Source organism: Lagenorhynchus albirostris, chromosome 12 (assembly GCF_949774975.1).
Source record: "Lagenorhynchus albirostris chromosome 12, mLagAlb1.1, whole genome shotgun sequence".
In the NCBI taxonomy this organism is placed as follows: Eukaryota; Metazoa; Chordata; class Mammalia; order Artiodactyla; family Delphinidae; genus Lagenorhynchus; species Lagenorhynchus albirostris.
In genome coordinates this window covers 39,483,422-39,499,600 of record NC_083106.1, presented here as the reverse complement: position 1 = coordinate 39,499,600, position 16,179 = coordinate 39,483,422, and the positions used below count along the sequence as shown (strand labels likewise).

Below are 16,179 nucleotides of genomic sequence, written 5' to 3'. Positions count from 1 at the left end.
GTTTTCTCAGGGTATATGCCCAGTAGTGGGATTGCTGGGTCATATGATAGTTCTATTTTTAGTTTTTTAAAGAACCTCCACACTGTTTTCCATAGTGGTTGTTATCAATTTACATTCCCACCAACAGTGCAGGAGGGTTCCCTTTTCACCACACCCTTTCCAGCATTTTTTTGATAATGGCCATTCTGACCAGCGTGAGGTGATACCTCATTGTAGTTTTGATTTGCATTTCTCTAATAATTAGTGGTTTTGAGCATCTTTTCATGTGCCTCTTGGCTGTATGTCTTCCTTGATGAAATGTCTATTTAGGTCTTCTGCCCATTTTATAACTGGATTGTTTTCTTGATACTTGAGCTCCATGAGCTGTTTGTATATTCTGGAGATTAATCCTTTATCTATTGTTTCATTTGCAAATATTTTCTCCCATTCTGAGGGTTGTCTTTTTGTCTTGTTTATGGTTTCCTTTGCTGTGCAAAACCTTTTAAGTCCCATTTGTTTATTTTTGTTTTTATTTCTGTTACTCTAGGAGATAGGTTAAAAAAGATCTTGCTGTAGTTTGTGTCAGTGTTTCTCCTATGTTTTCCTCTAATAGTTTTAATAGTGCCTGATCTTACAATTAAGTCTTTAATCCATTTGAAGTTTATTTTTGTATGGTGTTAGGTAGTGTTCTAATTTCATTCTTTTACATGTAACTGTCCGGTTTTCACAACACCAGTTACTGAAGAGACTGTCTTTTCTCCACTGTATGTTCTTGCCTCCTTTGTCATAAATTAGGTGCCCATATTTGCGTGGGTTTATCTCTGGGAATTCTAACCTGTACTCTTGATCTATATTTCCATTTTTGTGCCAGCACCATACTCTCTTGATTACTGTAGCTTTGTGGTATAGTTTGAAGTCGGGGAGCCTGATTCCCCCAACTCCATTGTTCTTTCTCAAGATTGCTTTGGCTATTCGGGGTCTTTTGTGTTTCCACATGAACTGTAAGATTTTTTGTTCTAATTCTGTGAAGAATGCCATTGGTAGCTTGATAGGGATTGCAATAAATCTGTAGATTGCTTTGGGTAGTATAGTCATTTTCACAATTTTGATTCTTCCAATCCAAGAACATGGTATATCTCTCCATCTGTTTAGGTCATCTTTGATTTCTTTCAACAGTGTTTAATAGTTTTCTGAGTACAAGTCTTTCACCTCCTTAGGCAGGTTTCTTCCTAGGTATTTTATTCTTTTTGTTGCAGTGGTAAATGGGAGTGTTTCCTTAATTTCTCTTTCTGATTTTTCATTTTTGGTGTATAGGAATGCCAGAGATTTCTGGGCATTAATTTTGTATTCTGCAACCTTACCAAATTCATTGATTTGTTCTAGTAATTTTCTGCTGGCATCTTTAAGATTTTCTATGTATAGTATCACATCATCAGCAAACAGTGAGTTTTACTTCTTTTCCAACTTGTATTCCTTTTATTTCTTTTTCTTCTCTGACTGCTGTGGCTATGACTTCCAAAACTATGTTGAATAATAGTGGCAAGTGGACATCCTTGTCTTGCTCCTGATCTTAGTGGAAATGCTTTGTTTTTCACCATTGAGTATGATGCTTGCTGTGGGTTTTTCATATATGGCCTTTATTATGTTGAGGTAGCTTCCCTCTATGCCCATTTTCTGGAGAGTTTTTATCATAAATTGGTGTTGAATTTTTTCAAAAGCTTTTTCTGCATCTATTGAGATGATCATATGGTTTTTATTCCTTAATTTGTTAATGTGGTGTGTCACACTGATTTACGTATACTGAAGAATCCTTGCATCTCTGGGATAAATCCCACTTGATCATGGTGTATGATCCTTTTAATGTGCTGTTGGATTCTGTTTGCTAGTATTTTGTTCAGGATTTTTGCATCTATGTTCATCAGTGATATTGGTCTATAATTTTCTTTTTTTGTGATATTTTTATCTGGTTTTGGTATCAGGGTGATGGTGACTTCGTAGAATGAAGTTTTTTAGAAGAGTTTGAGAAGGATCAGTGTTAGCTCTTCTCTAAATGTTTGACAGAATTCTCCTGTGAAGCCATCTGGGAGGACCAATGTAATTTCTTATGAATAATGCTGCACCTTAATGAAACCTCTTTACTAAACTAGGTCCATCACTCAAAACATCCAGAAAATAGAATATTTTTAGGTGGTTTCTATTTCTCTATTTATAATAACAATAGAAGCAGAATTACCTAAATGACCAGGTGATGTCATCTTTGGACAACTTGGTGAGTAATAGATAAGTTGCGTAAACAGAACCAGCAGATCTGCAAGGGATACTGAATCTTCAAAAAGGAAGGAAAAAAAAAAAGTTATTTTCTAGCATATGTTTACAACTTAGAAAAATTTTAACTAAGCTTCCATCCTCCTAATCTGAGGTTTCATAAAGACCGTGGTACAATTAGGGAGAAAGGGGCTATAATCCAAGATTATATCAGGAAGAATAAATTAGACATAGTAAATTAAAAGATAACAAGGGTAAATGATGCAATAGGTGCTATGTGAAGGTGTAGTTTTACCACTTATGTTGAACCAATCATTTAATATAAACCTACCATAGAAAGATCTATGAATCTGATCAGGGCTGTTTCAGTTTATTCAATTAGGAGCAGTAAAATTCAGCTTAACATGTTGGTCCAGCTAACTTACCTATATAGCACTGTAGAATAGAGGTTAGCAAACCTTGAGCAGATAGTGAATAGTGTAGGCTTTGTGGCCACTCTGTCACAAAGATTCAGCTTTGCTCTTGATGCACTAAAGTAGCCATAGACAATTTGCAAATGAATGAGTGTGGCTATTTTCCAAAAAAAATTTATGTATGCTGAAATTTGAATTTTATATATTTTTTCCCCACCACACATTAAGTTTTCCCAATAATTTAAGAATATACAAGCTAATCTTAGCTCAAAAACCATACAGAACAGTATATCAGATTTGGTCTATGGGCTGTAGTTTACCAACACCTGTTATAGAAGCTTACATAAAAAATTTCTGGTGAAAGCACATGTGAATTAAAAGTGAATGCTGACCTATACTAAATACAGTAGGATGGATGTCTCAAAACTGAGTTTTGAGATGATCTGTGACATCTGATAGGCCAAAATGTTGCTGTCAAAAGTCAATTAAAAATGCTAAATAAGTTGGATAGACATAAATTTAAGTTAAACACCTGAAACATCACAAATATACATTAATCTTTCTATTTCTGTAAAGTTAACAATATCTTATACAACGGCAGCTCTTTTCTTGAAAGTCATTTCTCTGCATGCCCACTATACGTAGGATTATATGGCAGTACCACATAAAAGTACATAAAACACTTTTTCTTAAGGAGTTCACAATCAACTTAACCATGGAGAAAAGGTTTAAGTAAAACAACTAGGAAACAGTATAAAATGTTCAAAATGAAGATACTTTATAACAGGAATGGGAATATATAGCCATCATATCCTAATTTTGTAAGGCCTGCAAGCTAAGAATGATTTTTCCATTTTTAAAAGGTGTGTAAAACATGTCAGGGTCCTCAAAACCATTCCCAGATTCACTAGGAAGACTCAGAATTAAACATACAGTAATACCCCCAGCTATGATTTATTACAACAAAAGGAAACAAAGTAAAATCAAAGGGAAAAGGCACATAGGGTGAAATCAAGAGCAAACCAGGTACAACTGCCCAAGAGTCCTCTCCCAAGGAATCACACAGAATACACTTAATTCTTCCAACAACAAGTTGTGACAACACATGTGAAATGCTGTCTACCAAGGAAGGTCATTAGAGAGTCAATGTGCCAAGTTTTTTATTGGAGACTGATCATATACATAACCACTCTCTGCCCAACATACCAGGATTCCAGACACCCAGAAGGAAAGCAGGTTTTCAGCTTAAAACACATTGTATTAAGAGTGGCTCACTGTGCCTAAAATGTTATTAGTTCTGGCAACAGTGAAAAATCCAAGTTCCTAGATGCCAGCCAAAGTCCAGCCTTGCAAGCAGCCCTTTCTAAGGATAGTGGTCTCTTGCCTAATGCGTTAACTTTTTTGCACATGCATGCGTGTGCATATATACACACACAAACAATATGCAACAGAGACAGTATGTGGCCCAAAAAGCCCAAAATATTTATTATCTGGCACTTTACAGGCAAAGTTTGCTGATCTCTACTCTGTACTATATTCCTAGAATAGACAAAAGTTTTAAGGAAAGTAAGGAAGACAACTAACAGCATGTGAATTCTGAAGGAGAAAACTTTAAAAATGGGACTTAGGGTAACAATAATATAGTAATATATCATATGGTACAGGGCTTTGCAGTTTATAAAATACTATTCCCAAACCTCTTCTCTGTGATCTCAAATATTCCCTGAGTCCAGCACTGATATTCTAGTTTTTACAGATAAAGAAACAAATAGTTCAGTGATTTGCCCAAAGATCTCAGCTAGTTTTTAGGGGAACCAGAACTTAAACAAGGACTGCCAGCTCTGTATCCAGATTTGGATCATCCAGTATATCTAGGATTTTGAAGGTCAGAGAAAAAATAAGGAAAACATTAAAGACAGGGAAAATAAAATTATACATATAGGAAGAAGTACATACTGAAAAACAAAAAAAAATAATAACACTTCGATATGTAAGCCTGTCAGCAGAACAAAAGGTACGTTGCTCAGTACCCTAGGAGAGACCAAGCCAAACCTCTAAATTTTAAAAATCCATAGCACAAATCTTACCATACCTGAACATATTCATATCTAATTGCACTTACCTTTTCTACTCTTCAGCTTTATAGGAAATAGCTTTCTGCCTTGTGTATAGATCAATAATCTTCCTAAAAGGCACAGTGAGTGAATGAAATAAATATATTGTAATTCTTGTCCTGAGTAGTAGAAAGTTTTCTGCTTATTCCCTTAAAAGAAAAACAATTACATTTGTTTTAATGCCATTATATTTTACAGTAGTTAGTTCATTAAACAAGGCTGAATATTAAACAAGGCTGCAGTCTATAATGGAGACACTCGGTGTAAGTTTTTTTAAACATTCTTTACTGTTTCCCAAGAGACTTTAACACACCTAAATCTGAAGAAAAGCATTCATAATAAAATTTGTCAAACCTCAGAAAAGTACAACATGCATACAGTGTTCATTCTAAAACAAACACCATAAGATTGTTAGTTATCTCTCATTATAAAGATACTTCAAGTTAAGGAAGAAAGGAATATAAAACATTACTTATTGTTTAATTCTACCAATTAAAAGCCAGTACTACAAACGATATTTATAACCATGTTTGCAAAAGAAATTACAATCTCTAAAATACAGACTCCTTCTAACATATATCATTTATTCACTCATTCATTCATACATTCGAGATCTATTGAGTACCTCTTTTATTTAAGACCCTGAACTATTTGCTGGTGTCAAAAACCAAGAAGCAGCATGAAACTGGGCTTCCAATTCAGAGGACGGCAAACAGCCTGATACACACAGAGCATAGCGAGGACAAGTAGGAGAAACAAAAGCTAGAGGGTAGCTGCAGCAGATCACGTACGACTGAGCTGCAGAAAGAGTACGGGCTTTATTATAGAGGCAATTGGGATGATATTAAAGGGTTTCAAGCAGGAAAGGAATCAAACATGCATGTGGAAAACTGACTCTGATGGCAACATGGAAAGGTGAATGGAAGAAGGCCAAGGCTTAAAGTAAGACTCATTAGGAAAATCATGAACAAAAACCTCCATAAGAGAAAAGAATGGAGAACAGCAGACAAATGTTTAAGGAACTGAAATCAATATGCCTTAACCAGAATTACATGCAGACCATGAAAAGATTAAAAAATTTCTCAAGTTCCTAACTCAAATATCTGTGTACATAGTAAATTCTTCTTCTATTTAATTCTGAAGAAAAAATGTTTAGAAAGAGAATAGTGATTTCAGTCCTTGATATTTTAATATTGAAGATGCCATGGATCTTCCAGATAGAATACTAAATATAATGAGTACATTGGTCTGGAATTCATGAAAGGAGTATAGACTTAAATATTTCGGAGTCATCACTTATATATATAAATATGTAATATTTGAAACCATGAGAGTGAATGGGCTCCTTCAAGAAAGAACAGGTAGACTAAGCTGAAAAAAAAAAAAAAAGGCAAAACTTTTGTGAGTACAGACATATAAAGAAAAGAGCCTTTCAAGTGACTAAGAAAAACTTATTAGATGAGAATGAAGAAATCAAAGAATGGTACTAGGAAGATGAGGGAAAGGGTCAAGAGAGGCGAATGCTATAAAATGAGGGCAAGAAAGAAGAGAAAGTTAATAATGGGAAGATCACTGAACCATAGAAATAAAAGCCTCATTTCCATGGTTGAGAAGTGAATAGGCGGTAAAGGGACCTGGGTATATGTTAAACACTTGGAAGGCCTTTTCTCTTAAAGGAAGCAGAGAGATATGAGGTACATATGAACTTGCTCAGTTTTTTATATGAAAGATATGAGTAGGTTTAGAGAATGCAAGGAAAGGTACCAATAGAAGGGGAGACAAAACAACAAATGAAGCAATGTCCTGGTTCTTAAAAAAAAAAAAAAACACCAGATGCAAACAGAATCAAGAACAGTCGAATAGATCAATCTGGAATGGAAGGATTACTCTTCATTGTAGCCTGGAGAAGGGAATACTGATAAGGGCATATAAATATGCATCTATACCTACAGATGCAGGACATTTGGGGATTTCATATCCAAAATGTTCTATTTTTCTCAGTAAAGTAGGATGCAAGGTTTCCTCGAGAGAAAAGTAGGCAGGAACAAGGCAGGGGGTTTGATGGGACTGGTGGAACACTGAAGAAAGAATATCTAAATTGATTCCAAAGCAACACAAAGAGCCATGGAAGCCAGAGAAATACATCAGTGCACCATCAATTTAACATTACAATGCTCTCTGTTCAATTTTCTGAGGACCAGAGATGATCTAAAGTTGAATAAGTGCAGGCAGGAAATTCTGAAAGAAAGCAAGAATTTTGAAAGAAATGTCAAAAGAATGCAGTGAAGCACCCAGAGGTTTCACTAGACAGGGAAAAAATCAAAGCCATGAAGGGCTGGGAGAGTGGTAGAGGGGGAAAAAAGCTAGATACAACATTTTAATACTAGATTAGAAAAATTTTTGAAGTTACAGATGATAGAATATATATATCAACTTATATACTTTTTTTGTCTCTCGAAGTTCTGGCTTCTGTACTTTCTCCTCTACTACAAAATACTTATCTATTGAAACCTGTTAATAATTGGTCTTTGACCATTTTCCTTGAGTTAAGAATTTACTCAGGGATAAAGAAAATTATAAGATATCTTCATAATCTCAAAGAACTTAATATCTGCTTAGAGAAGTGACATAAAATAGAATGATAAAAGACATCAAATTCACATGGCAAGTTGTGTGACGTAAGCAAAAGGGCAATAAAAATTCACACTAGGCAAAGGAAGCTTCCTGAAAACAGTTTATTCTTTCACAATAAGATTTATATCGGGAAGAGTAAGACGCGGAGATCACCTTCCTCCCCACAGATACACCAGAAATACATCTACGCGTGGAACAACTCCTACGGAGCACCTACTGAACGCTGGCAGAAGACCTCAGACCTCCCAAAAGGCAAGGAACCCCCCACGTACCTGGTTAGGGCAAAAGAAAAAACTAAACAGAGACAAAAGGATAGGGACGGGTCCTGCACCAGCGGGAGAGAGCTGTGAAGGAGGAAAAGTGTCCACACACTAGGAAGCCCCTTCGTGGGTGGAGACTTCGGGAGGCGGAGTGGGGGAGCTTGGGAGCCGCGGAGGAGAGCACAGCAACAGGGGTGCGGAGGGCAAAGCGGACAGATTCCAGCGCAGAGGATCGGGCCGACCTGCACTCACCAGCCCGAGAGGCTTGTCTGCTCGCCCGCCGGGGCGGGCGGGGCTGGGAGCTGAGGCTCGGGCTTCGGTCAGAATGCCGGGTTGGCAACGTGAAGACAGCCTGAAGGGGGCTAGCGCACCACAGCTGGCCGGGAGAGAGTCCGGGGAAAAGTCTGGACCTGCCGAAGAGGCAAGAGACTTTTATGTCCCTCTTTGTTTCCTGGTGCACGAGGAGAGGGGATTAAGAACGCTGCTTGAGAGAGCTCCAGGGACAGGCGCGAGCCGCGGCTAAGGCTAAAAGTGCGGAGCACAGAGACAGACATGAGACGCTAAGGCTGCTGCTGCCGCCACCAGGAGGACTGTGTGCGAACACAGGTCACTAGCCACACGCCCTTCCGGGGAGCCTGTGCAGCCCGCCACTGCCAGGGTCCCGGGATCCAGGGACAACTCCCCCGGGAGAACGCACGGCGCGCCTCAGGCTGCAACGTCACGCCGGCCTCTGCCGCCGCAGGCCCGCCCCACACTCCGTGACCCTCCCTACCCCCCGGCCTGAGTGAGCCAGAGCCTCCGAATCAGCGGGTCCTTTAACCCCGTACTGTCTGAGCAAAGAACAAACGCCCTCCGGCGACCTACACGGACAGGCGGGGCCAAATCCAAAGCTGAGCCCCTGGGAACTGTGAGAACAAAGAAGAGAAAGGGAAATCTCTCCCAGCAGCCTCAGAAGCAGCGGATTAAAGCGCCACAATCAACTTGATATACCCTGCATCTGTGGAATACCTGAATAGACAACGAATCATCCCAAATTAAGGAGCCCTGTGGATGAAAGGCTCTTGGTGCTGCAGCCAGAAGTCAGTGCTGTGCCTCTGAGGTGGGAGAGCCAACTTCAGGACACTGGTCCACAAGAGGCCTCCCAGCTGCACATAATATCAAATGGCGAAAATCTCCCAGAGATCTCCATCTCAACGCCAGCACCCAGCTTCACTCAACGACCAGCAAGCTACAGTGCTGGACATCCTATGCCAAACAACTAGCAAGACAGGAACACAACCCCACCCATTAGCAGAGAGTCTGCCCAAAATCATAATAAGTCTACAGACACCCCAAAACACACCACCAGACGTGGACCTGCCCACCAGAAAGACAAGATCCAGCCTCATCCACCAGAACACAGGCACTAGTACCCTCCACCAGGAAGCCTACACAACCCACTGAACCAACCTTAGCCACTGGGGACAGACACCAAAAACGACAGGAACTACGAACCTTCAGCCTGCAAAAAGGAGACCCCAAACACAGTAAGATAAGCAAAATGAAAAGACAGAAAAACACACAGCAGATGAAGGAGCAAGATAAAAACCCACCAGACCTAACAAATAAAGAGGAAATAGGCAGTCTACCTGAAAAAGAATTCAGAATAATGATAGTAAGGTTGATCCGAAATCTTGGAGATAGAATGGACAATAGAATGGACAAAATGCAAGAATCAGTTAACAAGGACCTAGAAGAACTAAAGATGAAACAAGCAATGATGAACAACACAATAATTGAAATTAAAAGTACTCTAGATGGGATCAATAGCAGAATAACTGAGGCAGATGAACGGATAAGTGACCTGGAAGATAAAATAGTGGAAATAACTACTGCAGAGCAGAATAAAGAAAAAAGAATGAAAAGAACTGAGGACAGTCTCAGAGACCTCTGGGACAACATTAAACGCACCAACATTCGAATTATAGGGGTTCCAGAAGAAGAAGAGAAAAAGAAAGGGACTGAGAAAATATTTGAAGAGATTATAGTTGAAAACTTCCCTAATATGGGAAAGGAAATAGTTAATCAAGTCCAGGAAGCACAGAGAGTCCCATACAGGATAAATCCAAGGAGAAATACGCCAAGACACATATTAATCAAACTGTCAAAAATTAAATACAAAGAAAACATATTAAAAGCAGCAAGGGAAAAACAACAAATAACACACAAGGGAATCCCCATAAGGTTAACAGCTGATCTTTCAGCAGAAACTCTGCAAGTCAGAAGGGAGTGGCAGGACATATTGAAAGTGTTGAAGGAGAAAAACCTGCAACCAAGATTACTCTACCCAGCAAGGATCTCATTCAGATTTGATGGAGAAATTAAAACCTTTACAGACAAGCAAAAGCTGAGAGAGTTCAGCACCACCAAACCAGCTCTACAACAACTGCTAAAGGAACTTCTCTAGGCAAGAAACACAAAAGAAGGAAAAGACCTACAACAACGAACCCAAAACAATTAAGAAAATGGGAATAGGAACACACATATCGATAATTACCTTACATGTAAATGGACTAAATGCTCCCACCAAAAGACACAGATTGGCTCAATGGATACAAAAACAAGACCCATATATTTGCTGTCTACAAGAGACCCACTTCAGACCTAGAGACACATACAGACTGAAAGTAAGGGGATGGAAAAAGGTATTTCATGCAAATGGAAACCAAAAGAAAGCTGGAGTAGCAATTCTCATATCGGACAAAATAGACTTTAAAACAAAGACTATTAGAAGAGACAAAGAAGGACACTACATAATGATCAAGGGATCGATCCAAGAGGAAGATATAACAATTGTAAATATTTATGCACCCAACATAGGTGCACCTCAATACATAAGGCAAATACTGACAACCATAAAAGGGGAAATCGACAGTAACACATTCATAGTAGGGGACTTTAACACCCCACTTTCACCAATGGACAGATCATCCAAAATGAAAATAAATAAGGAAACACAAGCTTTAAATGATACATTAAACGAGATGGAGTTAATTGATATTTATAGGACATTCCATCCAAAAACAACAGAATACACATTTTTCTCAAGTACTCATGGAACATTCTCCAGGATAGATCATATCTTGGGTCACAAATCAAGCCTTGGTAAATTTAAGAAAATTGAAATTGTATCAAGTATCTTTTCCGACCACAACACTATGAGACTCGATATCAATTACAGGAGAAGATCTGTAAAAAATACAAACACATGGAGGCTAAACAATACACTACTTAATAACGAAGTGATCACTGAAGAAATCAAAGAGGAAATCAAAAAATACCTAGAAACAAATGACAATGGAGACACGACGACTCAAAATCTATGGGATGCAGCAAAAGCAGTTCTAAGAGGGAAGTTTATAGCAATACAATCTTACCTTAAGAAACAGGAAACATCTCGAATAAACAACCTAACCTTGCACCTAAAGCAATTAGAGAAAGAAGAACAAAAAAACCCCAAAGTTAGCAGGAGGAAAGAAATCATAAAAATCAGATCAGAAATAAATGAAAAAGAAATGAAGGAAACGATAACAAATATCAATAAAACTAAAAGCTGGTTCTTTGAAAGGATAAACAAAATTGATAAACCATTAGCCAGACTCATCAAGAAAAAAAGGGAGAAGACTCAAATCAATAGAATTAGAAGTGAAAAAGGAGAAGTAACAACTGACACTGCAGAAATACAAAAGATCATGAGAGATTACTACAAGCAACTCTATGCCAATAAAATGGACAACCTGGAAGAAATGGACAAATTCTTAGAAAGGCACAACCTGCCAAGACTGAATCAGGAAGAAATAGAAAATATGAACAGACCAATCACAAGCACTGAAATTGAAACTGTGATTAAAAATCTTCCAACAAACAAAAGCCCAGGACCAGATGGCTTCACAGGCGAATTCTATCAAACATTTAGAGAAGAGCTATCACCTATCCTTCTCAGACTCTTCCAAAATATAGCAGAGGGAGGAACACTCCCCAACTCATTCTACGAGGCCACCATCACCCTGATACCAAAACCAGACAAGGATGTCACAAAGAAAGAAAACTACAGGCCAATATCACTGATGAACATAGATGCAAAGATCCTCAACAAAATATAAGCAAACAGAATCTAACAGCACATTAAACGGATCATACACCATGATCAAGTGGGGTTTATTCCAGGAATGCAAGGATTCTTCAATATAAGCAAATCAATCAACGTGATACACCATATTAACAAATTGAAGGAGAAAAACCATATGGTCATCTCAATAGATGCAGAGAAAGCTTTTGACAAAATTCAACACCAATTTATGATAAAAACCCTGCAGAAAGTAGGCATAGAGGGAACTTTCCTCAACATAATAAAGGCCATATATGACAAACCCACAGCCAACATCGTCCTCAATGGTGAAAAACTGAAAGCATTTCCACTAAGATCAGGAACAAGACAAGGTTGCCCACTCTCACCACTCTTATTCAACAGAGTTTTGCAAGTTTTAGCCACAGCAATCAGAGAAGAAAAGGAAATAAAAGGAATCCAAATCGGAAAAGAAGAAGTAAAGCTGTCACTGTTTGCAGATGACATGATACTATACATAGAGAATCCTAAAGATGCTACCAGAAAACTACTAGAGCTAATCAATGAATTTGGTAAAGTAGCAGGATACAAAATTAATGCACAGAAATCTCTGGCATTCCTATACACTAATCATGAAAAATCTGAAAGTGAAATCAAGAAAACACTCCCATTTACCATTGCAACAAAAAGAATAAAATACCTAGGAATAAACCTACCTAAGGAGACAAAAGACCTGTATGCAGAAAATTATAAGACACTGAGGAAAGAAATTAAAGATGATACAAATAGATGGAGAGATATACCATGTTCTTGGATTGAAAGAATCAACATTGTGAAAATGACTCTACTACCCAAAGCAATCTACAGATTTAATGCAATCTCTATGAAACTACCACTGGCATTTTTCACAGAACTAGAACAAAAAATTTCACAATTTGTATGGAAACACAAAAGACCCCGAATAGCCAAAGCAATCATGAGAAAGAAAAATGGAGCTGGAGGAATCAGGCTTCCTGACTTCAGACTATACTACAAAGCTACAGTAATCAAGACAGTATGGTACTGGCACAAAAACAGAAATATAGATCAATGGAACAGGATAGAAAGCCCAGAGATAAACCCACACACATATGGTCACCTTATCTTTGACAAAGGAGGCAGAAATGTACAGTGGAGAAAGGACAGCCTCTTCAATAAGTGGTGCTGGGAAAACTGGACAGGTACATGTAAAAGTATGAGATTAGATCACTCCCTAACACCATACACAAAAATAAGCTCAAAATGGATTAAAGACCTAAATGTAAGGCCAGAAACTACCAAACTCTTAGAGGAAAACATAGGCAGAACACTCTATGACATAAATCACAGCAAGGTCCTTTTTGACCCACCTCCTATAGAAATGGAAATAAAAACAAAAGTAAACAAATGGGACCTAATGAAACTTAAAAGCTTTTGCGCAGCAAAGGAAACCATAAAGAAGACCAAAAGACAACCCTCAGAATGGGAGAAAATATTTGCAAATGAAGCAACTGACAAAGGATTAATCTCCAAAATTTATAAGCAGCTCATGCAGCTTAATAACAAAAAAAACAAACAACCCAATCCAAAAATGGGCATTTTTGCCCATTTTTAAATAGACATTTCTCCAAAGAAGATATATGCCAACAAACACATGAAAGAATGCTCAACATCACTAATCATTAGAGAAATGCAAATCAAAACTACAATGAGATATCATCTCACACCAGTCAGAATGGCCATCATCAAAAAATCTAGAAACAATAAATGCTGGAGAGGGTGTGGAGAAAAGGGAACCCTCTTACACTGTTGGTGGGAGTGTAAATTGATACAGCCACTGTGGAGAACAGTATGGAGGTTCCTTAAAAAGCTACAAATAGAACTACCATATGACCCAGCAATCCCACTACTGGGCATATACCCTGAGAAAACCATAATTCAGAAAGAGTCATGTACCAAAATGTTCATTGCAGCTCTATTTACAATAGCCCAGAGATGGAAACAACCTAAGTGTCCATCATCGGATGAATGGATAAAGAAGATGTGGTACATATATACAATGGAATATTACTCAGCCATAAAAAGAGACGAAATTGAGCTATTTGTAATGAGGTGGATAGACCTAGAGTCTGTCATACAGAGTGAAGTAAGTCAGAAAGAGAGAGACAAATACCGTATGCTAACACATATATATGGAATTTAAGAAAAAAAAAATGTCATGAAAAACCTAGGGGTGAAACAGGAATAAAGACACAGACTTACTAGAGAATGGACTTGAGGCTATGGGGAGGGGGAAGGGTAAACGGTGACAAAGCGATAAAGAGGCATGGACATATATACACTACCAAACGTAAGGTAGATAGGTAGTGGGAAGCAGCCGCATAGCACAGGGAGATCAGCTCGGTGCTTTGTGACCGCCTGGAGGGGTGGGAGGGAGGGAGACGCAAGCGGGAAGAGATATGGGAATATATGTATATATATAACTGATTCATTTTGTTGTGAAGCTGAAACTAACATACCATTGTAAAGCAATTATACTCCAATAAAGATGTTAAAAAAAAAAAAGATTTATATCATTGTAGGAGATTATGGATAGTGGCAGCTGGAGTAGGAATAACAAAGTATACAGGCACTGGTATGCCTTCTAAGAGAAGATTCATTTTAATCAATAACTAGATATGAGATTGAATAGATATATTAGGGCCAGATTATGAAATAACTAGGATATTTTAGCTCAGACTGAGGATAAGCAGAGAAGAATCACAGAGTGGGGTGACGTGTCCAATAATAAGACAGTATTTTATAAAACAGAAACTTTCTTCCCACTAAAATGCATAAATGGCTGATATATTCATTCTTTCTTCCTCTAGTGTATTATTGCAGCATAACACACTAGGACATACACCGTGGTATGAACTGAAGAACTGCAGATGGTAAGATTCACTACAATAACCTCAAATGTAGATTGGCTATAAAAAGTCATCATTATGGTATATCTTAAATTTGTGGAAAGTATTTTGTATTAGCAAAAGCAATCTAATTTATCATGATATTAAAAAATAAATTACTAAGCTATTTTTATTAACAAATTTTACCATTTTTAAAATGTAACAAAATATCATACTTACCACAAGGCTTTGAATGTCCCAAAACCTCATCAGCTTTCATGGTCTTACACAACTCAAAGTACTGAACACACTGCTGAACTGCTGTAGTTATCTAATAAAATAATAGCTTATTAATTCCAGAAGTTTAAGTCCACAAGTCCATGTATTAAAAGAAGTTAGTCAAGGCTATAACATATGCTGGGAAAATATTTAAGAAAAATATTCAGAAAATATAGAATAGCACCTTCCCAGGCCATTAAAGCTCAGTCTCCCCAGTTACACTTTAACTATGGCATCATTCTGGGAAACACAGAAAATATTTGTAAACCAACAAATATAACATTGTCACAATGTTGGTGTCAAGGCAAAAATACAACTGTACTTTACATTTTATGGTGAAAGATGCAAAAATTCTGGCCATGACTTTAAAAATTATCTTGCCAATATCCCCAGCTCCCTTGCCTTTGAGTTTTTTCTTCCTACTTAGCCAGCAAAATGTGAACTGGATCTAGCCTTCATTTCTATCTTAGATACCAGAATTGCTAAAAACTATTAAAAAAAACTCAATCCAAAGAACAGTCATAAAAATTGACCTCCAACTTCTATACCCAGCGATTCTCTGATAGTCTTTATTCTACCTCCTTCTCCCATTCTCCTCAAGCAGAGATTTCCGATCTTCTCCCTTTCTTCTGCACCTACATACTTCCTGTAGATGCCCTCTCATTCTAACTCTCAAATAAAATAGAGGCCACCAGTGAGACAAGGAGTGATAACTGTTAGATCTGGTAATAAGAAGGTTTTTGGTGACTTTGAAAAGATCAGTTTCAGGGGAGTTTGGGGAATAAAACTAACTATAAGGAATAGGAATGGAAAACGTAAAGGCAGCTATAGTACAATTTTCATTTGCAAGAAGGCTGGTTGTAAAAGAAAAAAACGAGTAAAACATAGGGGTGGGATCTTAGAGTCAAGAATGAATTCCTCAGATTGGAAGGATATGGTCATGTTTAAGTAAATAGAAAGTTTGACTATGCAGGAGAGAAAGGATAATTGACAGAAAGGTGTCTAAGAGCAGGAGCAGCTAGGACCTAAGTGGAAGGAAGGGTTAAGCTTTAGATGGGAAAAAGATGGAGGTTGTGTGGATAGAGGCAAGTTCATAATCATGGAATCAAGGAATTGATAGATTTCCTAGTCTCATTCATTCTTATGGCCTCAGTTTCATGCAAAAGAGTTAACACGGCAGGATTTCTATCATTAGAAAGGCCTGCTTACAAGATTGGTCCTTAA

General features: G+C 37.8%; 1 protein-coding gene across 1 annotated transcript in view; it reads right to left on the bottom strand.

Moving 5' to 3' along the window:
- TBC1D32 (TBC1 domain family member 32) overlaps positions 1-16,179 on the bottom strand; it is a 183,208-nt gene that overhangs the window by 126,943 nt on the left and 40,086 nt on the right. Inside the window, exons 12-14 of the mRNA XM_060167378.1 lie at positions 14,917-15,007; positions 4,780-4,920; positions 2,213-2,305 (exon numbers count right to left, since the gene is read on the bottom strand). Coding sequence (XP_060023361.1) covers positions 2,213-2,305; positions 4,780-4,920; positions 14,917-15,007 — 325 coding nt within the window. The remainder of the gene's footprint in view (positions 1-2,212; positions 2,306-4,779; positions 4,921-14,916; positions 15,008-16,179) is intronic.